Source organism: Osmerus mordax, chromosome 1 (genome assembly GCF_038355195.1).
Source record: "Osmerus mordax isolate fOsmMor3 chromosome 1, fOsmMor3.pri, whole genome shotgun sequence".
NCBI classification, from domain to species: Eukaryota; Metazoa; Chordata; class Actinopteri; order Osmeriformes; family Osmeridae; genus Osmerus; species Osmerus mordax.
The window spans coordinates 830,407-857,920 of record NC_090050.1 but is presented as its reverse complement, the minus strand read 5'-3'; the positions used below and the strand labels follow the sequence as shown (position 1 = coordinate 857,920).

The following is a 27,514-nucleotide window of genomic DNA, read 5'->3' as shown; positions in this document are numbered from 1 at the left end:
TTAGTTTCTCCTCCATCTTGAAACTGAAAGCTAGAAATGTTTACCATGGTTGCTACGTTACGAGAAACAAGAAAACACTCCGATTGGCCATCACTAGCGAAAATCGCTCCTCATTTGCATAAAGTAGAGAAAATGTCAACTCGAATCGCGTCGTGTTGCTACCCACAATTCGCCTGGCTCCATTGAAAATTATTGGAAAGCATGTTGTCGCGTCGCTGCAGTGTAAATGGATTGTAAGATAGCCCAGGTATTTTCTACTTGCTTCATATAGACTGTAGCTTCCCAGCTAAAGATCTGTTACATTGTTGTTACTGATGCGGTTTCTCTCCTGTGTGTCCTTGTGTGTTTATACAGAGAACTACTTTGAGCAAAGAATTTGCTGCACTCCTTACATTGAAAAGGTTTCTCTCCTGTGTGTGTCCTCATGTGTCCAATCAGATTGCACTTCAGAGCAAACTGTTTGTTACATTCCTCACACGGATATGGTTTGTCTCCTGTGTGTGTCCTCATGTGCACAACCAGATTGCAATTCTTACTAAACCGTTTGTTACATTGTTGACATTGATACGGTTTCTCTCCTGTGTGTGTCCTCATGTGCACAACCAAATGTGACTTCAAACAGAACATTTTGTAACATTCCTGGCATTGGTAGGGTTTCTCTCCTGTGTGTGTCCTCATGTGTTTAAACAGAGAACCACTTTCAGCAAATCGTTTGTTACATTTTTGACATTGATAAGATTTCTCTCCTGTGTGTGTCCTCATGTGTTCAACCAGAGTATATCTTCTAGCAAATAGTTTGTTACATTCCTGACATTGAAAGGGTTTCTCTCCTGTGTGTGTCCTCATGTGTTTCAACAGAGAACCACTTTCAGCAAATCGTTTGTTACATTGTTGACATTGATAAGATGTATTTACTGTGTGTGTCCTCATATGAAAAACCAAAGCACCTTTTCCACTAAAAGTTTTGTTACATTGTTGACACTGATGTATTGTTTCTCCTGTGTGACGTCTCTGTGGCAAATGTTCCCTTGGCAGAGCCTCATTGTTTTGTGTTCTGTTCAGAAGAAGCAGCACTCCTCCATGTTCCTCCTCCTCCAAACTCTGAACTGTAGGACAGTCTGGAGCTACAACAGAGAGGGGCTGAGAGTCACTGTCCAGTTCTGGTGCTGCATAGTCTAGTACATGAGCGTCTCCTTCTCTGTTCTCCACTTTAACAGTTTGGTCAAGATGTGAACATTCAGAAAAGCCTTCCTGATCCCAGTCGTGTTTCACACTGGTAGAAGTGAACATGGAGTGTGTAGTTTCAGACTGCAGTCTTTGGAGCTGCTCTTCCTCCTGATTGGTCCACAGCTCCTGTTCCTTTATAATCTGTGGGGGCTCCGGGAGAGAGAACTGCTGCACATCTGGGGGGGAAGAAGAGGCAAGACAACAGTTAGATGTGGCCTGCTTCATTATTCTGCAACCTAGATTGACAGCTAGAGAGACCAATTAAAACTAAAGTATGTAGAGAGAGATCTAAGCATGGGGTCTATGGGATGGTCGTCCAAATAGGGAACAGTCCCTACCCTGATCCAAAGATGTTCTGACTTCACAATCAATTTCACCACCACTATTGTTTACAGCACATTTTACAACTGGTAGTTCTGATGTCAACATATGACTCAAATTAAGGTCAAAAGATTTTGCGTAAAACTGAATATGAACGCACAATACATATTTGTATGTTCGATAGGGCAGTCCCCGACAAACAATGTATTTGGTCGACCAAGACTCGACTTAACACTTCTGAAAATTGACTAATCTAAATTTGAAAGTTTTTTTTAAATATAAATGTCACAATGTTTTTCATCAAACCGTTTTGTGTGATGTTTTACCTCACTGTTTTAAGAGATAATCTGAAAGAAATACGTATGAAGGGAGATTGACAACTAGACAAACATAATTGTACAAACATTTTCAACATTCCAGATTCAGCCACTATCAAATTTGCTACTAATAATAAGCCTCGTGTCACCAGTCCTGTTGTTACCAAATGCCAATATAATAAAACATGCCTAATCATAATTTATTATCTCTTACAATGTACTACATATAAAAAATATTGTTTGTTTAACCCTTGTGTTATCTTCGGGTCATTCTGACCCATCAGTCATTGTGACCCACCGTCGTATTGCGACAAATTTACCTCATACAAAAACAAAGTGAAGCATTTTCTTTTAACTGTCGGGCTGTCTCAGACCCCCCACATTGGAATGGTTAACCCTTGTGTTATCTTCGGGTCATTCTGACCCATCAGTCATTGTGACCCACCGTCGTATTGCGACAAATTTATCTCATACAAAAACAAAGTGAAGCATTTTCTTTTAACTGTCGGGCTGTCTCAGACCCCCCACATTGGAATGGTTAAAATAAAATTATTTTTATTTGTTTTTGTATTGGGTAAAATTGGGTAAACACAACGATGGTTCGTTATGAACCTTTGGGTCATGTGACCCGAAGGCAGCACGAGGGTTAAAATAAAATTATTGGGTGTGCTCAAGCCTTCGGCGAGAGCACAACCTTTGTTTTCTCACATATATATTATTATTATTTCTTTTTGCCCCCCTAAAACTCAGTCAATATTTGGCCTACATAGACAACATAGGTGTCAAAAGTTTCGTCTTGGTAGCGATTGAGTTGCTTCTATTGGAATTTACGTTCCGTTGCATGGTTTAGGGAGTCGCGTGGCTGAGCGGTGAGGGAATCGGGCTAGTAATCTGAAGGTTACCGGTTCGATTCCCGGCTCTGCCAAATGACGTTGTGTCCTTGGGCAAGGCACTTCACCCTACTTGCCTCGGGGGAATGTCCCTGTACTTACTGTAAGTCGCTCTGGATAAGAGCGTCTGCTAAATGACTAAATGTAAATGTCTAAATGTTTAGGCTTAAGTTAAGTTTTTGTGGCGAAAAGTGAAGCTAACGGTGGCTAATTTGCTAGCCACAGTCACTGACGTTACTAACGTCACTACGTCACTAACGTCACGAAAACACGCGTGACTACCTTTGGCAGAACATTCGTTTCGCATCTGTTAACTTGGGGGATAGCTAGGCTAACTATAGCTTTACTGCAAGGCAGCTGCAGAAACGCCACAAGCAAAGAGGCTAGGGTGATAACTATTTACTCATTTTACTTTGTGATATGACACACAATTGTGATGTGTAATGTACAATATAAGCTGATATTATTAAGGAAGTACATCTACTTTCGGAAACAGTAGTCTACTATTTCACTGAAGTATTAGCATCATGACATTAGCCTGTGTTGCCCGGGCAACACATACTACAGTGGTCTATGATGTATCTGTTTTCAATCGTTAAAATAAACATTCCTCACATATACATTTTCGTTGTATGATTTATTCATTACATTAGTAACATTAGTAAACGATTTGTTGGTGAAATTACCATTACCTGTGGTTTCAAACCAGTGTAGCTCACTGCAACGCTGTAGCCTACCCGAGACACTAGTGTGAGTAGCTAACAAAAACTCCTCAGCTGTTTAAGTCAAACAGCGACAGAACATGTTCGGCACTCCCCTTACTCAAAAGTCTTTCAATAGGGAAACTATCTGACTACTAACCTGAACTTCATTGCCACAGCCTAAACTTTGTCAATCTGTTCATGAAATTAATTAATTTCAGCCTAAACCGTACAACGGAACGTTAAATCCAATTCAACCAACGCAATCGCTACCGAGACGAATACAGCAGTAGTCTAGTACTGTACCGTAGTAGTAGAATTTACCGGGGCAGCTTCTCCACACAGGGCTATATCGCATTTTTTTATGAATGAGCGATTTTCCACTAAATATATGTCAAGCTTATTTACGTTTTTGGGGGCATATTTTCAGTTAGCAGATGGAACTGTTTGAATCGCGATTCTATCTTCTGCCGGTAACGTCGTAGAATATTATCTTCAAAGGGGGTTCTTTATTAATGAATGAATGCAATATGAGTAGGCTAAATGCCTGAAAATATCACGAGAAGGGAAAACTTAAAAGGACGTTTAAGTCATAGAGATTAGGTCCATTTTTACACCGGTCTGCCAAATGTATTTCGTTTTGATTCAGCTATGAGGCTGCCTCTTGCAAGGGAAATGAGAAGACATCATATTTCATTCTACACTTCACTCGTATTTTGAGTTGTAAATGAGCAGCAAAAAAAGATGCTTTTAAATCTATGTAATATTAATGCATAATAAGTAGGCCCTATGCATTTTTATATAAAATATACAGGAATATCAGTTGTAAAAATGGCATTAAAATCCCTGTACAACCGACGCAAGCAAGCACACCCTACAATTTCCCCAGAAATTGTACCCTCTCTAGTTTTTATTTGTTTTTGTATTGGGTAAAATTGGGTAAACACAACGATGGTTCGTTATGAACCTTTGGGTCATGTGACCCGAAGGCAGCACGAGGGTTAACATGCAAATCATCAGAGCACGCTGATCACTGCCTGAAAGTGCAGTAGGGCTTCAACGATTAGTCGACATTATCGACAACAAAAAATTGTTGCCAAATATTTCTGTTGTCGACAAATCGTTTGATCTCATAGGACCAGTGCGGCGCTGTAGCGCTAGACTAATGCAGCCCTCCCGTATGCTATCCAATAGAAGAAAACAGCACTAAAATGTCAGCGTGCAAACGGACAAGTCGCGTCACTAAAAATACTGTCATCTGTAATGCGTGCAAGGCAGAACTTGCTTTCCATGGGAGCACAACGTGCATGCTGGAACATTTAAAAAGGAAACATCCCGGCACGAGAGGAGATGGAATCGGTGAGGAGTGAGTGTGCTGCAGCTGGAACTAAGCAAGGTGGCCAGTTAGTGACACCAGTTGATATTACGCAGTATTTCACGCATACAGTCGAATGCCCCTAAAGGAGCCTTCGTTTTGATGGACTTTGGAGAAATAATTTTGAAAAAAGAAAAAAAAAGAATGATGCTTATTATAGAAAAGTGTGCGTTTGGCAAAAATGTTTTGGCATACATATATCCAAGTTGTGCATTAAAAAGTTGTTAGAATTCGCTTGCATACATATATAAAAGTTTTGCAATTATTCCTTGAATACATATATAAAGGTTTTGTATTTTTTCCATGCATGCATATGTCAAGTTTTGTATTTCGGGAGAAGTTTTGATCTCTAGCATACGCATACGTTTTAAGGAATGTTAGGAAATTGCTTGCAAGATGTTTTTGGAGCCTTTTTACCTTTTTGTATTTTAAATACCTTATAGATGTCCATCTTAAAATAGATATGTAGAGCTGCTAATGTGTAGAATGTTTCGGTATGACAGATGCAGAGGATGTGGCTAGAACATGCTTGCATAGAGAAACCCAGACTTGACCTTTTGGAGAATGCAGGAAACGTGTGTGATAGAGAGATACGTGGGTCATGGCCTGGCCAAAGGTCTAGACGGGGTCATCCGTATTGAAACATATAACAATGAAAATTGTGAGTAAGCAGGAGAGTCTCTTGCAGTTGAGTCGAGTCCTGAGTTGAGCAGTCAAAGTTTTGTGGTAGATTTTTTGTTGAGTGTCAACCTGTGCCTGTTATAGAAAATAGTTTTCTTTTCGTCAGTTGTTCTGACCATCTGTTACTTTCTGTTTTACCAGTGGCCAAGGGTCCCCGTTTTCTTATTTTCTTCGGTCGCCCTCTATCAAGGAGGCTAGCTTTTTTATTTATTTCTACATTGTTTTTCCTATAATCTGACAATAAAAATTAGTCGTTGCCCTGCCTCCCATTGTGCGCCCCTCGCTCGAGACCAAGAGACCCACTCAGAGCCCCACGCCTAGATTCAGGTGAGTTCCCCGGGAATCGCGACCAGTCATTTAGGCACGGAAACTGCCCAGCTGGTGTTTACGCGAAACAGGGTCTTGAAGTGTTCGTCTGTTCAGACATAGTATACTCTCTCAATAGGTGCGGTGTTGCGTCTCATAGATAACGGCTGGGGGAAATAAGGGCGAGCGAGAGCTCTTGAACGTTTTTTTATCCGTGGGAAGGACGTTAACCGGGAGGGAAACATAGCCAAGGAATAAGTGATCGATAAATTATGATGTGTTGCCCAAAAAAACGGCCTATAAACATTTGCTGCTATAAAAGATCTCTTGAGGATTGTGTTGAGAGCCCAGTAAACATCTGTGACATCGTGGTTTGGTTGGGTGCGGAGATTCCCGAGAGGGAGCCTTCGACTAACTCATAACCAAGCGTGTGTTCTCCGCACACGTAGCCTATGCAAATTCGTGAGACCCCGAGCATGAATTGGGTGACAGGCCCTCGAGTCTCCACACGATCGTTCGACAATACTAACACCGTAGCAACATGTCCACAGACAGCAGTTAGACATGCATTACAGACATAAAGCTAGGAATGTAAACAAATCTCTTAAATTAGGCAGCAGCATTAAGAGCTTCATTTGTAAGACAACAGGGTTATGTTCAATGAAAAACAGTGAGTAATTGGACAAAAAGAGATTGGCCTGTTCAGTTGGTAAAAAGTGATTTACTGGTTTTATTTATTAGTTAGTCCGTGGCCCCCCCCTGGAGCCAGGCCCGGGGGTGGGGCTCGATGGCGAGCGCCTGGTGGCCGGGCCTTTTCTCATGGGGCCCGGCCGGGCACAGCCCGAAGAGGCAACGTGGGACCCCCTTCCAGTGGGCTCACCATCTGCAGGAGGGGTCATGGGGGTCGGGTGCAGTGTGAGACGGGTGGCGGCCTTGGCGGTCCGATCCTCGGCTGCAGAAGCTAGCTCTAGGGACGTGGAACGTCACTCGCTGGCGGGAAAGGAGCCTGAGCTGGTGCGCGAGGTAGAGAGGTTCCGGCTAGATATAGTCGGCCTCGCCTCGAGTCATAGCATCCGCTCCGGAACCAGTCTCCTTGAAAGGGGCTGGACTCTCTTCCACTCTGGAGTTGCCCTTGTTTCCCCTCGGTTCGGCGCCTGAAAGGCAGAGTTTCTGGATACATGTACAGCGTGTGTATCTGTAGGGTCAAGAGGTCATGCAGCGAGGCCCCCTCTGAGCAGAATATAGCATGCAGTCCAGACAGTGGGGAGACAGTAAGGAAAATCATGTACAAATAGGGCTTATGTAATTAACGACCACTTCACCTGCTGAACGTTCTAGTGTATCAGTGTAATGACCACTGAAGACCCGTTAAGGAAGCGATTCTGTGCATTCTGTTTGAACATGTCCAGATACTGTATTTAAGCACTCTTGTAAGAGAGAGTCTTCACTCATGCTAGCCACTCTGTTGTGGATTGGTGGCATGATCCGACGTCGAGCTAATAAAACCGAGTCAACCCTTTTTATAATTGTCGTGACTCCTTCCGGCCTGCCTTCTCCAGAATTTACATCTTATCAGCGCCTGTACGTTGGGGTTCACCCCGGTGGACGAGAGGGTAGCCTGCCTCCGCCTTCGGGTGGGGGGACGGGTCCTCACTGTTGTTTGTGCTTATGCACCAAATGGCAGTGCAGAGTACCCACCCTTTTTGGAGTCTCTGGGAGGGGTGCTGGAAAGCGCTCCTCCCGGAGATTCCCTCGTCCTCCTGGGGGACTTCAATGCTCATGTGGGCAATGACAGTGAGACCTGGAGGGGCGTGATTGGGAGGAACGGCCCCCCCGATCTGAACCCGAGCGGTGTTTTGTTGTTGGACTTCTGTGCTAGACACGGCTTGTCCATAACGAACACCATGTTCAAGCATAAGTGTGTCCATATGTGCACTTGGCACCAGGACACCCGAGGTCTTAGTTCGATGATCGACTTTGTAGTCGTGTCGTCGGACCTGAGGCCGAATGTCTTGGACACTCAGGTGAGGAGAGGGGCGGAGCTGTCAACTGATCACCACCTGGTGGTGAGTTGGCTACGATGGTGGGGGAGGACGCCGGTCAGGCCTGGCAGGCCCAAACGTAATGTGAGGGTCTGCTGGGAACGGCTGGCAGAATCCCCTGTCAGAAGGAACTTCAACTCTCACCTCAGGGAGAGCTTCGATCATGTCTCGGGGGGGGGGGGGGGGGCCGGGGACATTGAGTCCGAATGGGCCATGTTCCGGGCCTCCATTGTTGAGGCGGCTGACCGGAGCTGCGGCCGCAAGGTGGTCGATGCATGTTGCGGCGGTAACCCTCGAACCCGGTGGTGGACGCCGGAGGTGAGGGAAGCCGTCAAGCTGAAGGAGGAGGCCTATCAGACTTTATTGGCTGGTAGGACTCCAGAGGAAGCTGATGTGTCCCGGCAGGCCAAGCGGAATGCGGCTTTGGCGGTCGCGGAGGCAAAAACCCGGGCGTGGGAGGAGTTCGGCGAGGCCATGGAGAACGACTTCCCAACGGCTTCGAAAAGGTTCTGGACCACCATCCGGCGACTCAGGAGGGGGGAGCAGTGTACTGTCAACGCTGTAAATGGTGGGGATGGTGCGCTGCTGACCTCGACGGGGGACGTCCTGGATCGGTGGAAGGAATACTTTGAAGACCTCCTTAATTCCACCAACACGCTTTCCGACGTGGAGCCAGAGTCTGGGGACATCGGGGGGGCCCTTCTATCTCTGGGGCTGAGGTCGCCGAGGTGGTTAAAAAGCTCTGTGGTGGCAGGGCCCCTGGGGTGGATGAGGTCAGCCCGGAGTTCCTTAAGGCTCTGGATGTTGTAGGGCTGTCTTGGTTGACACGACTCTGTAACATCGCGTGGACATCGGGGACAATGCCTCTGGACTGGCAGACCGGGGTGGTGGTTCCCCTCTTTAAAAAGGGGGACCGGAGGGTGTGCTCCAACTTTAGGGGGATCACACTCCTCAGCCTCCCTGGGAAAGTCTATTCAGGGGTTCTGGAGAGGAGGGTCCGTCGGATTGTCGAACCTCGGATTCAGGAAGAGCAATGTGATTTTCGTCCTGGCCGTGGAACTGTGGACCAGCTCTAAACCCTCGGCAGGGTCCTGGAGGGTGCATGGGAGTTTGTCCAATCAGTCTATACATGTTTTGTGGATTTGAAAAAGGAGTTCGACCGTGTCCCTCGGGGGCTCATGTGGGGGGTGCTCCGGGGGTACCGGATTCCCTGATCGGGGCTGTTCCGTCCCTGTACGACCGGTGCCAGAGTTTGGTCCGCATTGCTGGCAGTAAGTCGAACTTGTTCCCGGTGAGGGTTGGACTCCCGCCAGGGCTGCCCTTTGTCACCGATTCTGTTCATAACTTATATGGACAGAATTTCTAGGCGCAGCCAGGGCGTTGAGGGGGTCCGGTTTGGTGACCTCAGGATCAGGTCGCTGCTTTTTGCAGATGATGTGGTCCTGTTGGCTTCATCGGACCGTGACCTTCAGCTCTCACTGGAGCGGTCCGCAACCGAATGGGAAACGGCTGGGATGGGAATCAGCACCTCCAAATCTGAGGCCATGGTTATCGACCGGAAAAGGGTGGAGTGCAATCTCCAGGTCGGGGAGGAGTTCTTGACCCAAGCGGAGGAGTTCAAGTATCTCGGGGTCTTGTTCACGAGTGAGGGACGGATGGAGCGCGCGATTGACAGGCGGATTGGTGCGGCGTCCGCAGTGATGCGGGCTCTGCATCGGTCCGTCGTGGTGAAGAAGGAGCTGAGTCGAAAGGCAAAGCTCTGTATTTACCAGTCGATCTACGTTCCAACCCTCACCTATGGTCACGAACTGTGGGTAGTGACCGAAAGAACGAGATCGCAAATACAAGCGGCCGAAATGAGTCCGCAGGGTGTCCGGGCTCTCCCTTAGAGATAGGGTGAGAAGCTCAGTAGAACCGCTGCTCCTCCGCGTCGAGGAGGAGCCAGTTGAGGTGGCTCAGGCATCTGATAAGGATGCCTGAGCAGTGGGAATCGTATCTTGCACAACTGCAGAAAGTATCTCCAAAAGCTGCGATTCTCTGAACTTATTTATTGTGATGCTTTTGCAGACCCAGTAAAGCCGTTCTCAGCACCAGGTTCACTTCGCAGTCTACGTGACAAAAAATTGGATGGCAGTGACCTGTCTGTCTTGCGCCAGTACTGCAAAACCTTAGCAAGTAAGGTCAATATTACAATTGAGCAGGCTCAGTTAATTGAAAGACAGACCACAAAGCAGTACAAATGCTCAGCTTGGAGTCACTTTCGTGCTGGAAGAGTTACTGCATCCAAAATGCATTCAGTCTTTGTGTCTGACATGGACAACCCTGCACTGTCTACAGTGAAAGCAGTTTGTTACCCCAACACTGGTGCTACAAACCAGTGTCCTGCTACTGCATGGGGAAGAGAACATGAGGAGGATGGAAGAACACAGTATAAACTGCAAACCATGAAACATCACTGTGACATGCAAATTAGTGACTGTGGCTTCATCATAAACCCTGAGTTTCCTCAAGTTGGAGCATCACCAGATGGATTAGTGCTGTGGAAGAGGCTGCATCGAGATAAAGTGCCCATACAAGTACCGTAACAGCACTGTGGAGGGAGCATGCAGTAGCGGTGACAAAGACTTCTGTTTGGAAGTTGTGGGTGGTGAGCTTCAGCTAAAGAAGGGAAGTCCATACTACAAGCAAGTACAAACACAAATGTGTTTGTTAATGGCTGAGTACTGTGATTTTATTTTGTGGACGCCGGAGGTGACAGACTGCGCTGTGTTGCGTGTTGCACCTGACCCACAGCTCTGGAATGCTGTTCTTAAAAAGGCACAGCATTTTTTTGAGTTTGTGTGTCTCCCTGAATTTGTAAGCGGCTACTTCACTAAGATGCCACTTATACAGATTTCAGTTCCAGGAGGAACTGACCTACAGACCTCTAAAACCAAACCAAAGAAGGGCAGGGCCAGAAGGGCTGAGAAGTTGTGGTGCATTTGCCATGGACCAGAAAGCAAGGGCGACATGGTAGCCTGTGACAACCAAAACTGCACAACTGAGTGGTTTAATCTAACTTGTGTGGGGCTACAACATGCACCTTCTAAAGAAGACGTTTGGTTCTGTTCTCATTGTTCCACGTAAGCCAAAGCTGCTTCCTACCATAGTAGGGAGAAAAAAAATACTATGGGTGCTTCAACTGTTTACAGTTTTAATCTGTCTGCACTTCAATGTCAGTACATGCACAAATATATACATTGCACTAACATTTACTTGTACAATTTAATAAGTTCTGTTAAGGTGAATCACTGATTTGCACTATTTTTATTGTCAGTTTGCACAATTGTTATTGTCAATATGACTTCTTGCACTATTGTTATTGTCAATATGACTTCTTGCACTATTGTTATTGTCAAAATATGACTTCTAATAAACCTGAAGTATTAAGACTTACCCATGTGTTTGTTTACATACTTAATTTAGCTGTCAAAGTAAATAACAAGAAAACCATAAACCACACATTTCTGTTTTTTTTTTTCATACATGCTTTATTGTTTATGCAAGGCTGGTCCCGCAGGATAAAGCATCATCACAATATTAATTCTTACAATAGTTGAAAGGAGTAGAAAAAAAGTAAATTGAAATTGAGTTTCACTTTTTACGTCAGACACATCACCATAGAACACATGTACATTTTGTTCAGTTTATGGCGCTCTCTCTACACTACGCTCTCTCTGTTCTACACTACAGTTGGACATTGGTTTGTCAGCGCGCAACAGACAGTGACAATCTTGTCTAAAAATGTGATATCCTCACCTTCACATGGGAGGACCATGCTGATGGGTATGGTTCCTGTCATACTTTTGACAAACATTTTCGATCACTCTTTCAACATGGATTCTTAGGTGAGCGATTTTTCTTGTCTCCTCCATCTCTTGCAGCTAGCTGACAGTAACCCTTTGTAAAGGATGGGAGTTTGACCTCTGCACACAACATGCCAACACTTTCCTTTATATCAAAACCTCTATCAGCCAAGATAATGTCCCCCGGCAACAATTTTTGGAGAAAACCACTGTTTCTGTAATGTGTTTGTCACTTGAACGGCCACCGCACCCTTTTGATATGAAACAAATAGATCCCTTGGGTGTAATACCTATCAAATACTTCATACTTCAATAAAAGACTTGAACATAATCAACCATGCATTGTTTTGCTTTATCTCCTGTGCCAAATAGCCTAATTCGTCCAAAACGACACGTGGATGTAACGTTAGATACTTCACATTTGTCAACATCAGTTAAATATCTTACCTTTGTGAAAATGTTGACCGCAGACATACAGTTAGGTCCATAAGTATTGGGACATTGACACAATTTTCATCATTTTGGCTCTGTATACCACCACAATGGATTTGAAATGAAACAATCAAGATGTGCTTTAAGTGCAGACTTTCAGCTTTAATTTCAGGGTATTTACATCCAAATCAGGTTAACGGTTTAGGAATTACAATACATTTTATATGTGGCCCCCCCCTTTTTAAGGGACCAAAAGTAATTGGACAATTGGCTGCTCAGCTGTTCCATGGCCAGGTGTATGTTATTCTCTCATAAAGGGAGTTCGTTTTTTCATTGACAATGACCAGATAAAAGGTCTAGAGTATGGTATTTGTGTTTGGAATCTGTTGCTGTCAACTCTCAATATGAAGTCCAAAGAGCTGTCACCATCAGTGAAGCAAGCCATCGTTATGCTGAAAAATCAAAACAAACCTATCAGAGAGATAGCAAAAACATTAGGTGTGGCCAAATCAACTGTTTGGTACATTCTTAAAAAGAAAGAACGCACTGGTGAGCTCAGCAACACCAAAAGACCCGGAAGACCACGGAAAACAACTGTGGTGGATGACAGAATAATTCTTTCCCTGGTGAAGAAAAACCCCTTCACAACAGTTGGCCAGATCAAGAACACTCTCCAGGAGGTAGGCGTATCTGTGTCAAAGTCAACAATTAAGAGAAGACTTCACCAGAGTAAATACAGAGGGTTCACCACAAGATGTAAACCATTGGTGAGTCTCAAAAACAGGAAGACCAGATTAGAGTTTGCCAAAAAACATCTAAAAGAGCCTGTACAGTTCTGGAACAACATCCTATGGACAGATGAGACCAAGATCAACTTGTACCAGAATGATGGGAAGAGAAGAGTATGGAGAAGGGAAGTAACTGCTCATGATCCGAAGCATACCACCTCATCAGTGAAGCATGGTGGAGGTAGTGTTATGGCGTGGGCATGTATGGCTGCCAATGGAACTGGTTCCCTTGTATTTATCGATGATGTGACTGCTGACAAAAGCAGTAGGATGAATTCTGAAGTGTTTCGGGCAATATTATCTGCTCAGATTCAGCCAAATGCTTCAGAACTCATAGGACGGCGCTTCACAGTGCAGATGGACAATGACCCGAAGCATACTGCGAAAGCAACCAAAGAGTTTTTTAAGGCAAAGAAGTGGAATGTTCTGCAATGGCCAAGTCAATCACCTGTCCTAAATCCAATTGAGAATGCATTTCACTTGCTAAAGACAAAACTGAAGGGAAAATGCCCCAAGAACAAACAGGAACTGAAGAAAGTTGCAGTAGAGGCCTGGCAGAGCATCACCAGGGACGAAACCCAGCGTCTGGTGATGTCTATGGGTTCCAGACTTCAGGCTGTCATTGACTGCAAAGGATTTGCAACCAAGTATTAAAAGTGACAATTAGATTTATGATTATGTTAGTTTGTCCAATTATTTTTGGTCCCTTAAAAAGGGGGGGGGCACATATAAAATGTGTTGTAATTCCTACACCATTCACCTGATTTGGATGTAAATACCCTGAAATTAAAGCTGAAAGTCTGCACTTAAAGCACATCTTGATTGTTTCATTTCAAATCCATTGTGGTGGTATACAGAGCCAAAATGCTGATAATTGTGTCAATGTCCAAATACTTATGGACCTAACTGTACATAGAACGCGATATGTTGGTAAAGGTGATGTTTTTGCACTGGACCGCTGCAACCCAGGCGATCCGACGCCTCTTTGTTATGTCCGCTACATGCTGTCCCTGTACTTTCTTCGATGTGGGAAATGAAAAAAAACTATCCCCGATGTTAAGTATGTGACCTTTGCTGTCGTGAGATCTTCTATTGCAGCCGATCACGCAACAAGAACGTCCCATTTTTTATCCAAATTAAATGAATCTCACTGCAAATTTACTGAACACCACTGCACGCGTACCTGGAAAATGGTGGATACTCCCATAATGCCCTTCGGTTTTCGCAACTGTGACGTCACCTGACAAAGACCGATTTGACTAGTAACATGAGTCTAACAACTTAGCACATCCAAAGCCAACATAATTGTTGAAAGAGTGCGGTCTCAAATCGAAAACTAGGCTGGTGTTTAAATAAAATGCAGATGGTTAGACCTACAGTAGCACAGCATAAGCAGACATAGCCTAAAACTTTCGTTCCCGAAACATAAAAATCCAATGCCTAGCCCACACTGTAAAATAATGATCCGATGGCCAATTTACGGTTTTCAAGTGGTAGGCCACATCATATTCAACGTCGAACTATGGAATATAAACCGTTGTTGGCAGAGTGTGCATTCAACATGTTTTGAGTCACCCGGTACTTTGATAAAATGCTTCCATACCACAGATGTCTTTGCCATTTTGCCTTAATAACACCAATTGTAGACAAAGTATGGTAGAGTTTAGGCTAACGTTTAGGCTAACAACTACAATTGTGCTCATGTGCCATGTACAAAAAACTAAACGCAGATTAACGAAAGGTAAAATGGTAACATCTTAGAAAATTTAATTTTGAAGATCCAAATCTATATTCCGCGTTATATACATATTCAGATCTCTCAACATCATATGTACACTCATCTGAACTGTGACTGGAACCTGTATTTGCTGTGGAGAAGTCTCTTGTTTACCCTACTGAATAAAGGGAGTAGGCTTAGACAGGATTTTTGTCCAAAAGAAACAGAAAGCAGCACTCAATAGTAGGGATGCACCGAATCCAGGATTCGGTTTCGGATTCGGCCGAATATTGGGCTTTTTGACGGGGTACGGTTTCGGCCGAACCTTAGAATTTTTTTTGAACCCGAACCCTACGGTTGCACTACGCACGCTTGTCGACATAATGACGCCGCCGTTGATTACGGGATGGTGTTTACGTAGGTGGACCGTTCAATGCAGTAGGCTGAGAGAAAGTGAAAATGGAACTTGTGAGCAGAAAAAGTAGGCGATTCAAGTCGAGCTACATGTTCAATTTGCAATACCGATTTGTCTTGTGCTGGCAAGGACCCTAAACAATACACAACATCTCCGCTGTTAAAACATTTGCATATGAAACATCCAAAAGAAATTCAAGAAATCTAAAAGGCTAATATTTTGGATATTGATTGGATCTTGAGATAGGCATATGGTAATTGTCAAAATAGTTTTCCCACTTGTCTTCCTAATGTTGCCTATTCTTTTTTACATAAAAAAAAACTAACTGATGTGGACGTTGTTTACTTCATTGTGTTTACTGTGTTAATGGACTGAGGATGGGAGTAGGATTCGGTATTCGGTTTTGGATTCAGCAGAATCTTAACCTGTGGATACGGTATTCGGCCAAACCCCAAAAATCTAGATTCGGTGCATCCCTACTCAATAGCATATGTTAATAACTTCCTGTGATCCTTGTGAATCTCCCTTCTCTGCACGGTGTAGAGATCTTGTTGTCTCAGTGTCTGGAAAGAGATTGCACTCACAAAATCTTTTAAGTGGCACTTATGAAACGTTGTTGATTTTGCTTCACAGTACTATGCACTATTGTCATTTAAATGCATAGGTGATATAGTTAAAGATGGTGTCGGTAATGTTGTTGTCATATTTGCCTAAATAAACTTCACATCTTGAAAGCAGCCAATACAGCTAAAGGTAATATGAAATCAAACCGACATATGTGGGCGTCGCAGGACTGTAATAAACACGACAAATTAAGACTAACAGTGCGTGTCCACTGCAGCGACGCGATGCGAGCGACAACATGTTTTCCATTCATTTTCAATGGAGCCAGGCAAATCGCTTGCGTGGTGCATTGTGGGTAGCGACGCGATTCAAGCGATTCGAGATTTTCTCAACTTTATGCAAATGAGGACCGATTTTCGCTAGCGATGGCCAATCAGATTTTTTTCCTGTTTCTAGCTCTCAGTTTCAGAATGGAGAAAATAATTGCTTGTGTAGCTGCTTACCCGGTGTTGTACGACACATCTCTGTATTCGTACAGAGATGTAAATAAAAAAAACGATGCTTGGCGCAAGGTTGCCGAAGGTGTTGGTGCTCCTGGTGGGTATTTTGTACTTTCAAATTCAGTCTAATCAAATTACGTAACTTCGTTCTGTGGTAAGTAGAGCTAGCTAGCCTAGTTAGCCTGGCTAGGACTCCCTAGTTGTATCGACAGACTAGCAGAGACTTCGAGTAATAATACAACGTTTTTACACGTCAACGTGTATGTCTATTAAACAGTTTTCAAATAATTTATTTCTAGCTGAGGTTTGCAAAAAAAGTGGAAGAATTTGAGGGAAGTTACAAGAGGGAGAAGAACAGGGAGAAAGAGTTGAGCAGGAGTGGAGCAGGTCTTTCCAATCACAAAACTTGGAAGTATGCTGCTGTGATGGGGTACCTGGCTCCATTTATGGAGTACAGGGACTCCAGCAGCAACTTCCAGAGGCCTGCCACCACATCCCCAGTCAGCCAGGCCAGTGAAGATGCAGAGCAGACAGCAGCCAGTGCCACACAGCCAGACAGTGAGCCAGAAACCCCTGCCAGTGAGGCCAGAGCTTCCCCTGCTAGTCAGGCAGCTGCAACCACTAGCCAGCCCCCAGCATCCTCTGGCCGAAAGAGGGTGCGCAAAGAGAGGCTGACCGAATTCGAGGAGAGGATGCTTGGTGCTATGGAGCAGGCCCAGACACCTGCTCCTCTTCCACCACCTCAAGCAGAGGACGAGGATGAGCTTTTTTTTAAAAGCCTTCTACCTGCACTCAAAAGACCACCAGCTACGCGGTCCGAATTAAAGTTCAACATTCACCGCATGTTTTTTGAAGCAGAGATGCAGGCCACACAGAGTGACATGTAATAAATAAAAAATTCACTGACAAAACTTTGTGTTTCTTTTATTGAATGGGCTGTTAGGTATTTACTATGAATTGTTGGTTGTGAAAATTAATAATGATAAGAAAAACAATGATTTAAGCTCATATTTTATGAAAAGAACATTCTGGAACTGTATGCTTTTTTTGTGATTAATGTGGGTGGCTCTTAAAAGAGCCTTTGTTTCTTAATGAGACGGGCTATACAACAGATTGCTGCCAGGGCACTGCACCTTCTGCATTGAAATATGCAGTGAACGCGTCCCTCACACGAATTGCTGCATGTGCAGCGTTGTTGCTGCCCACTCGTGGAGCCTCCTGGAGACCTGCTGACCCCTCCTGGCCAGGACTGGCTGCTGGACATCCCCTGGACCTCCGGATGTAGTTGTGGAGGATGCAGGTGGCCTTCACACACGCCTCCGCTTTTGCCGGGTTGACACCAATGACACGCCGATACATTCTCCACTGGCTGGAGAGTATGCCATAGGCACACTCTACTGTCAACCTGGCACGGCTGAGGCGGTAATTGAACATCCTCTTCTCCCTGGCGAGGTTTGTCCCAGGGAAGGGGTGCCTGAGGTTGCTCCGCAGAGGAAAGGCCTCATCACCCACGAAGCCGTGTGGCAGTGGTCCACGTGGCTCTGCTCCAGGGAGGACACCGTTCTCTGGGATGTCCAGGGTCCCAGAAAATAATGCATAGAAAATAAGTACACTATATTTATGTCCGAGAACACTGATATATTAACTGTTTACTATAAATGCTATTAAAGCTTACCGTAGACAAATAGCGAGGCGTTCAGCTGGGCTGATCGCCTCGCGGAACGAGGTGTTTAGCCTCGCTATCCGGGGTCCCGCTCTGGTCAGCAGGTCATCGAACTCGGCCCGGTTCAGCCTGAAATACCGCTGAAACATGTCATCGTCCAGTCGCAGCTCCTGAACCAGCCGGTGATAAGCTCCGTTGTTTGTCCGCAAACGGCGAATGGGATGAACCCGGAAGAGTCGGCGGCGTCTTCTCCGGCAGTAGAGCAGGGCGATGAAAGCAATCCTCTGAATGTTATTCATGATGAATGATAGGGTATCGGACTGCGTCTATATTTATACCGGACTGCGTCTATATTTATACCAATGTATTCCCTCCAAAAATATATAAAAGAGCGGGAGGGAATGTAATTTGTTGGTTCTGAATACAGGGTGTGGTTATCAAAATGCAGCTAGGCCTATGCATACAATTATTTACAATCTTACTGGGAAAAAATTATATCGGTATTGTGTGCAGTAGACAAAATCGTGCAACATCTAGCCAGTGTATCAAATTTTTGCTTAACGTGTGTAAAAGTTGTATTTTGATCGATATTGCGAGTAGGTAATCCCAAGTCTGCACACTTTGCCATGACGTTATACGAACTACAACAGTGACTCTAGAGAACTACAACTCTATATTCATCTATCTGACACGCCCCCGAGCGTGGTGCACTGTGGGAAGGCAAGCAATGGCAAGCGATTCGCGTCGCTGCAGTGGACACGCACTGTAAGGATTGGACGGGCTACCTGTCTGTTTTACATATGAATGCAACATGGACTTTTTCATGAAAAAAACGATGCTGGTCTCTCAAAAGCTCTCTCTCTTGTGGACTAACTAGACTAGTCTCCCAGCAGTTCTGTATTCAGGCAATGGGTTCATGTGTTTTGTGGGAGTGGCTTTGAAGGGAGCGGGTGGGATATTATGGTTTGAATTGTTTGGAATAGAAGCTAAAATATCTAGTTTTGAAACTGCCCCAGCCCCTTGCAGCCGCAAGCACACTTCCACAGTTTGCCCAGAATGTAAGGTTGCTCTGTAGTTAAATACTATAATTTTTGTTTACAATCCTTGGGCACTGAGATGTGGTTAATTTTCCCTATGACGACTTCCGGTTGGGCCATGCGGGAGTAGGCAAGACAGGGCTCTACACTAACCTTTTCCACTGGTGGCACTTGCGCGACTAACTTTTTCAGTTACTGGCGCAAAACATGATTTGGTCGCACAAATTATTTATAGTAAGCCGCTCTGGATAATAATGTAAATGATTTAAGTATATCTATTACAGGGCTGGACAATAACAATGGACCGGGGCCAGTAAAAAGTAACGTAGTGACAGTTAAACTAGTTTATTTTCTATTTTTTAACAACTGGTGCGAGACTGGCGCGAGACAATAAAGTGAATATGGCAGCAAAGTAAAGCTACGAGCTCAAACGGAAGCAACTTTTTTAATGGAACTAAGATGCACTGTGTCGTCTGTCGTATGTTCCCGTCTGAAGCAGACAAAAGTGGATCTTTTTACACAGGCACCGACAATTTTCGAAAACAATCCCTGACCAGCCATGCTAGCAGACAGCACCTGGTTTGCGTGACAGCTAAGCGGATGGTTGACAATCCATCTTCCAGGCCGTTGACCATGCTGGTCAGGAATTTAAACGCAGATGCCCATCGTGTTATTGCACAACTTATAATAACGGCATATCACGTAATTAAGATGGGCCAGCCGTTCGCCTCGTTCCCCCGGGCTATTGAACTGCAGCAGAAGAAAGGTGTCGACTTGGGTACTTAGTATCATACTGATGAAATGCTATGGAAGCTTTTATATAGAGCTCCGGACGTCACGTGACTTTACTGTTTACGTCGCCATTTTGGCAGGAAAGTAGTGGCAAAAATGAACGGCGCCAGCACGGATTTCAACCTGTCCGAGTTCACTGCGCACTTTAATTCAAAAGACATAGGCAGATATAAAGCAAAACATGATCGATTAAACATTAGTGATCCATATAATGCTCCCGGAGTTATTTTTACAACCTTTACGAGTGAAACGGAAGGCTTCCCTGACCTTCTGTATCCAGATATTTACAACTCTCTATCAACTTTCATTCGTCCTACTCTGGAGAATCTTTGAAAGCCTACAAAAGCCTGGAGGGGTATAAATGGACGCAATCAGCTGGATTAGTGATGAATATTCAGCTTTGAAGTCTACCGGCTACAAATTGCTACGTGTAAAGTTAATGCAGTCAGTTTTATAACTTGTATAGCTAGCTAGCGTTAGCTAGTCTGTAACGTTCGTCAACAGTTAGCTACTAACGTTGGCTAACGTACATTATATCAGTGCACTTACAGGTACAGCCTCCTAACACAGAGAAAATCTGACGTCAAGTTCTTCTGGGTGAGTGAGGAGGACATCCGAAGATTTGATGAAGCGGTTCCTGAGGTTGTGCCTCCTGTAAAGGGAACTTTGGCGATGCACCAGGTAATCTCCACCAAACCTGGGAAAATCATGCACAGGGAGATCTCCTGCTTCTGCAGCAGGCCGCATATCTGCCATTGTCACAATACCACAATGGTCAACTTGCAAACAGCCAGTACAGGCCAGTGCCCAAGATGATGATCTGAATGGGAAGTTCATCTTTGTGAAGTATGAAGGTCAGCCGTTCGTGGGACAGGTTCTTAAGGTCATTGGTGATGAAATTGAGGTTAGCTGCATGCAGCAGTTGGGAGTAGGGCTGAACGATTAATTGCATTTGCGATAATATCGCAATGTGACAAAACAAGATTTTGTAATAGCAAAGGCTGCGATTTTACTTTGGTCACGTGACACGCGAGAGTAACGCAGTTTGCAGACAAAGGATCAACTTTGCACGTTACACTTTACCGTGACCTGTACGATCATGGCCTCAGGCTTGACAGAACCTGACACTACAGACACTTTGCCAATGTTACCTTTAAAAAAGATGCTGCGCAGTGTCAAGTATTGTGCAAAACTTGCCTGGCTAACGTTGCTACCTCACGTGGCAACACCACCAACCTAATTTGTCCCTAAAAAAACACCACAAAGCCATGTACGATGAATAGCTAAAATGCTGAACACCAGTGTGTCAAATAAGACAACACCCGACAGGATCACTGATCGAAATATTTCAAAGCCTTACTCCATATTCATGTACAAAATTACTCAAGCAGTAACAGCGTTCATCACGAAAGATATGATGCCCCTCGGTTATACACATACAGTAGGATCACTATGGCTGTCAGTTCCATACTGTTTCTGTTAGGCTACTGATTGTATCAGAAGTGTTCAGACAGTGTTTCTTTTTCTTTTAAGATTTAACCTTTAGATGTGTGAGTTATAAATATTTCCGACGGTCCCCACAGCACAGGGGTTTTTTCCAAAACGGTAGCTAGCTAGCTTTAGTTAAGAAAGTGCAACGCACATGTTATTAGCCTACGTTTACATTTACATTTAGTTGGGTCAGTCATGGAGGGTGAGAGGGTAGGAAAGGTGGGTTTAGGGAACCGACTGCTAATGTCGGCGACTTTTTTCTCAAAGAAGGAGGAGAAGTCGTCTGCTGTCAGGGTGGAGGGAGGGGGTGGGGGAGATGGGTTAAGAAGGGTGGAGAAGGTAGAAAAAAAGTTTGTGGGGGTTTGAAGCGGAATTAATTTTGTTCAGAAAGTAGAGGGTTTATGAACTGAACTAGTTCATGTAGAAAGTGAACTTTCCCAACACTGTTTGTCCTTACATAGCATATTGATTACTTGGTAAACTGAAGCCATGTTCATTTTAATACCAAGTTTATTTGTATACAGTAGACTAACTTTTTACAGCAGTGAGAGTAGGATGTATGTATGTCCACACAAAAGTTGTATTATAAATGTTTGCATGCATGTCTGCTTATGACAAGGTAAATACAGTTAAATTACCCCAACATTTCCAGTTTATTCCCGTTAATTCCCGTATATTCCCGTATATTCCCGTTATTTCCCGTGGAAAGTTTCCAACTTTGAATATTCCCGGAATTTTGCAACCCTATTTACACCAAAAGAAAACATGCACGTTTTTCAAAGGACTAGTGTTTTCTGCGTGTACAATCCTTTTTTTGCACCATACATAGGACCAAGGAAGGCGAGTTTGGACTTTGCTCCTAGTGTGTGAATGTGTTTTATATGTTTGTGGAGGGACAATTTGAATTATTACTTAAACGGACCCTTAAGTCAGCGGTTCTCAAAGTGGGGGTCGCAAAGGTTTTCGGGAGGTCGTAAAAAATGTTCGGAGGCGAGATTATTTTAAATAGTTTTGGAAGTTTAGTGCCTTCTAGTGGCCATTTTAGAATAATTGTCTTTTTGGCGTTAGTCAATTTGCAGCAGCTACAGCTAGCTTTGTTTCCACGGTAACAGGAGCCGTTAGGCTGTGGTCTACCGTGGCCGAGTTAGGCTGGGAGGACAGTACAGACACATTTCGTGGGTTGTTAGCATACACATTTCACGGAAAATGGACAGATGGCTGCTAAGAACATCAGAGAAAAGCTCGGAAGAGCAATCCACCAGTGCCTCTGAACCATCCACCAGTGCCTCTGTTCCGCGATCTTCAGGTGGGACAGGCATGCATGATGCAGGTGACGCCGGTGAGAAAAAAAAGCATAGCAAATTTCTGAAGGAATACATTCAATTCGGATTCACGTGCCATGTTAAAAATCTGGTTGAGCATCCACAATGTGTGCTTTGCGGCGACGTTCTGGCACACGAAAGTTTAAAACCTGTTAACATGAAAAGACATTTAGAAACTCGACACCCAGATCATGCCCAGAAACCCATTCAGTTCTTTCAAAGAAAAGAAACGGTACTGCTTGGGCAAAAGTCTGTAATGCATGGGCAAGCAACTGTGCCCACCAAAGCCCTCGCTGCATCCTATGAGGTGGCCCACCTAGTAGCAAAATCTCAGAAGCCAAACACAATTGCGGAGAGTCTACTCCTCCCTGCATCAATTGCAATGGTGAGTGCAGTGCACGGCGAAAAGATTGCGAATGCACTGAAGACCATCCCCCTCTCCAATAACACCATGTCCAGGCGCATTTACGACATCACCCAGGATATGAAATGTCAACTGCTTGAGCGAGTACAAAACAGCAGATTTTCTTTGCAGCTGGACGAGTCCACAGACATGGTTGGTGTCGCACACCTGATGGTGTGTATTCGTTACAGTCACAAGGGAAAACTCCACGAGGATATGCTGTTCTGTGCTCCACTAGAAGGACGGTGTACTGGTGATGACATTTTCAATTGTCTAAAAAGTTGGATGGAGGACACAGGGTTGTGTTGGGAAAAATGCATAAGCATATGCACTGATGGAGCCGGAGCTATGATGGGGAAAAATAAAAGGACTTAAAGCAAAGGTTCTCAATGTTGCACCACACATCAGGTTTACCCACTGCCTTATCCACAGGGAGGCCTTGGCAGCAAAAACACTGGAACCAGAGCTGGAGGATGTTCTCTAAACAAAAGTCAAAATAGTCAATCAAATCAAGTCACGCCCCCTAAACACCAGACTCTATGCCATTCTATGCCAAGAGATGGGAGCTACTCATGAATCACTTCTGTTCCATTCAGAGGTTAGGTGTCTTACGAGAGGAAAGGTTCTTACACGCCTATTCGAGCTGAGAGATGAGGTGCGCACCTTTCTCTCCAACACACTAGAGCCCGACCGATATTGGGCATTTTCCAAACTAATCGGTACCGGCATTTATAATGGCCGATAAATGAATATTAATGTATTTCTTTATATTTTTCTTTTATTTTTTTAAGGACTTTAAGTTTCATATCTTAAGTTTGTATTGAGGGAAGTCTGGGCCTCCCTGCTTAGGTTGCTGCCCCCGCGACCCGACCCCCGGAAAAGCGGCTGATGATGGATGGATGGAAGTTTGTATTGTTATACATTTTATTTATCAGATACTGCATTAACATATTATTTTAGTGAGTAAATAATAACAGGAGTCAGATGGCTGAGCAGTTAGGGAATCGGGCTATTAATCAGAAGGTTGCTGGTTCCATTCCCGGCCATGTCAAATGACGTTTTGTCCTTGGGAAGGCACTTAACCCTACTTGCCTTGGGGAATGTCCCTGTACCGGAATGTCCCGGAGAGCTCGACGTGCACCTCCTGAATTTTCTAACTAGCCGTCGTGAGCGACGGACAGCTACGGAGACCCCCTTGGCTGTGATTGGTCAGTATTAAGAATCGCTTGCATCAGGGGCGGGGTTGCCGGGATAAACAGGACGAACAGAATCCTTTGACCGCCATTGCTGTAAGTTTTCACAATTCATATTTCAGCTAAACAGTACATGTAAATCAGCATCTGAATTAAAATGTGACGATAAATGGGCAATGTAGTTGCTGAAAATGTGCGTATTTTATTGATGAAACGGCTAATTTGTCAATTTGCTCCGACTTCTCGATAACCTAGGTAAATAAACACTCCACGACGATTTACAAAAAACCGTTGCGCCACCTACTCTTCTGGCGGTGAATTGTTTCAGTCTATCCGTCCGTATCCATGCATATCCGTGCATATCCGTGCGCCCGCCCATCCGTAAACGGAGACGCAGAAGCATATTGCAGCCTTTAGTCGCTCTGGATAAGAACTTCTGCTAAAAGTGACTAAATGTAAACTACAAATAACTACTGTTAAGGAAATCAGTTTGTTTTGTTCCGCGATTCTGATTTTTTTTATATCGGCCGATATCGGAATATCGGATTTTTAAATCACCAAATATTTGTATCGGTATCGGCCTTAAAAATCCTTTATCGGTCGGGCTCTACAACACACAGCACTTTTGCGCATCATCTTGCCGACTCAATATGGATCGCATGTCTTGCATACCTGTCGGGTATATTTGACAAATTAAACTCACTAAATATATCACTACAAGGCCCCCAACAGTAACATCTTATCCCTGTCAGACAAAGTCAATGCTTTCATGAAAAAGCTGGTGCGTTGGGCAGCCCGTATCGAGAGTGGGGATTTCGAAATGTCAATAAACAGGTTTTAAAATACGATAAAAAATTAAATAGGGGGTCGCCAGACGTCACCATGGAATTTCGGGGGGGTCGCCAGGGGAAAAGTTTGAGAACCGCTACCTTAAGTAATTGATCGTCTTATCAAACATAACAACAATATGAGTCCAAAATATTATCCGCTCCAAATGTATTTGAGCTCAAATTATTGCGAAGCAATTTGCCTCGCGTAGATGTCCATGCCAAAACTAATCTCAAACTTGAATTCCTTGGATTGGATTAAGCAAGGGGAAGTTTGTATTGTGCATTGTGTTTAACACTTCTTGTACTTGAGCTTAGAAGAAAAGAAAGTGATATGAGTAATGAGGGGCCTGTGCCCCAGTAGAGCTTCATGCCTTGCAAAGCCCGTTACATTGTAGTTATGGATCATATTCATGCAAACAACATAACACAGGGCTCCTGACTGCGACCAAATGGTCGCATTTTGCGACCAGTTTTTGAGACAGTGCGAGCATTTTGTACAAGTACTCGCGCATGTGCGACCTACAAATTTTGAATTTATTGGGTGTGCACATTTCACCCATTTCTCACGCCACACATTGTATATCTCACACTGAAAATGCAACGCCAAACAAGTAGCCAAGCTAACGTTGTAAACAGTAACGCAGGCGCAGGATAACGGAGTGAAGCATCATTGACGCGTAAACAGCTGTGTAAACTCGCCAGTGAAGCTCACGAAAACTCGCCTGGGAGGGGGGGGGCACACCCCACAATTTCAACCAGAAATTGTACCAGGGGCGATTCTATAATCACACCTTTAGGGGTGCTCAGACCCCAATGAGAATGTGACATGAATACAGTGCCTTGCAAAAGTGCTAAACTACGGTGGCCCACGGGTGCACACCACAGCAACATTAGGGAAGCAAACAAAAGTTGAAAACACAACAACATTAACACACAACACAACGACATTAACAAAAACGAAACATTTATAAAAACGCTACATTTCAAAAAACAATCTACTACTTACAACACAACAGCATTGGTTCACACCACCAACATCAGCCGAGAACACAACAGCATTAGCCGAGAACACAACAGCATTAGCCGAGAACACAACAACATTAGCCGAGAACACCGCAGCATTAGCCGAGAACACCGCAGCATTAGCCGAGAACACCGCAGCATTAGCCGAGAACACCGCAGCATTAGCACAAAACACAACATTTGCAGAAACGCTGCATTTCAAGTTCACACCAAATCGTTCTCCAGACCACTAGGGGCAGTGCATGCAAAATGGGGTGTTTTTGGTGTTTTACCCAGTGTTGCCAGGTCCGCGGTTTTCCAGCGGAATTGGGCTACTTTTGAAGTGTTGCCGCGGGTGTCAGGAATATTAATCTATCAAGCATTGCACAGTCAGTCGGTGAACAAGTTTAAGAAAGCTTTATTGCTTGCGGCCAGCCCACAAGGAGACAAAAACACCCCTCGGCTAATGCTGTTGTGTTCTCGGCTAATGCTGTTGTGTTCTCGGCTGATGTTGGTGGTGTGAACCAATGCTGTTGTGTTGTAAGTAGTATATTGTTTTTTGAAATGTAGCGTTTTTATAAATGTTTCGTTTTTGTTAATGTCGTTGTGTTGTGTGTTAATGTTGTTGTGTTTTCAACTTTTGTTTGCTTCGCTAATGTTGCTGTGGTGTGCACCCGTGGGCCACCGTACTAAACCCCTTTGCTAATATAAAGGGAGTCAGGTGGCTGAGCAGTTAGGGAATCGGGCTAGTAATCTGAAGGTTGCCAGTTCAATTCCCGGCCGTGTCAGTTGACGTTGTGTCCTTGGGCAAGGCACTTCACCCTACTTGCCTCAGGGGGAATGTCCCTGTACTTACTGTATGTCTCTCTGGATAAGAGCGTCTGCTAAATGACTAAATGTAAATGTAATGTAATAAATCCCTAATTTCACTGGATAACAATTCATACATTTATGTATTATTATGCAAAATATTGAATGAATGAAAAAACTAAGGATGTCTCTTTCTTCATGAACTACCAGCATCAAATGATAATAAACAATATATATATATATCTTTTTTATTATTATTATTTTTAGGGGTGCTGAGATGAATTTTAGGGGTGCTTGGCGACCCCTAAAAGGGTATAAAATTGCTTCTGAATTGTACCCTCTCTAGTGACATTAATAATTGCATTGCAGGTTAATATAAGGTGTGCCCCAAAATGTTCTGCTTGTGCTCCAAAAAATTTCAGTTACTGTGCTCCTAGTAAAAAACAAGTTAGTCTGGAGCCCTGTAACACACAGCAGAAAAATAGGTATCTTTATGATTCTTTTATGCATCCACCATATTGTGTTTGGCAATACTACTTTCTGACCGTGCTACATCAAATAATATATAATGAATATAAAAACAGCAGATTATAATCAATTGTAGTTATTAATATCGAACCTGTTCGGTGAAGCTTGATTTCAGGTGGAGTAACAATGTCCAACAACCGTTGCAGTCGCGCGCCCTCCTCCTTTGAATGATAAATCTCCTCTTCGAACTCGGCAAACGATTTTTCAGCGGCCGCGAATATCTCTAAAGCTGCCGTTGTTAATCGTTGAGTGATCAAATCCCTAAAAACATCTAATTTAGACATTCTGGTGGTTACGAAACTCCAGCTGTAGGAAAACGTTC

At 44.1% G+C, this 27,514-nt stretch overlaps 1 protein-coding gene across 1 annotated transcript; it reads right to left on the bottom strand.

The window, feature by feature from the left end:
* Positions 1 to 297: 297 nt before the first annotated feature.
* LOC136942873 (gastrula zinc finger protein XlCGF57.1-like) lies at positions 298 to 27,514 on the bottom strand. Its single transcript, XM_067235898.1, has 2 exons — positions 27,284 to 27,514; positions 298 to 1,403 (listed from the first exon to the last, which is right to left on the bottom strand). Exons 1-2 carry the CDS (start codon positions 27,474 to 27,476, stop codon positions 298 to 300), a joined length of 1,299 nt encoding a protein of 432 aa, XP_067091999.1. The 5' UTR covers positions 27,477 to 27,514.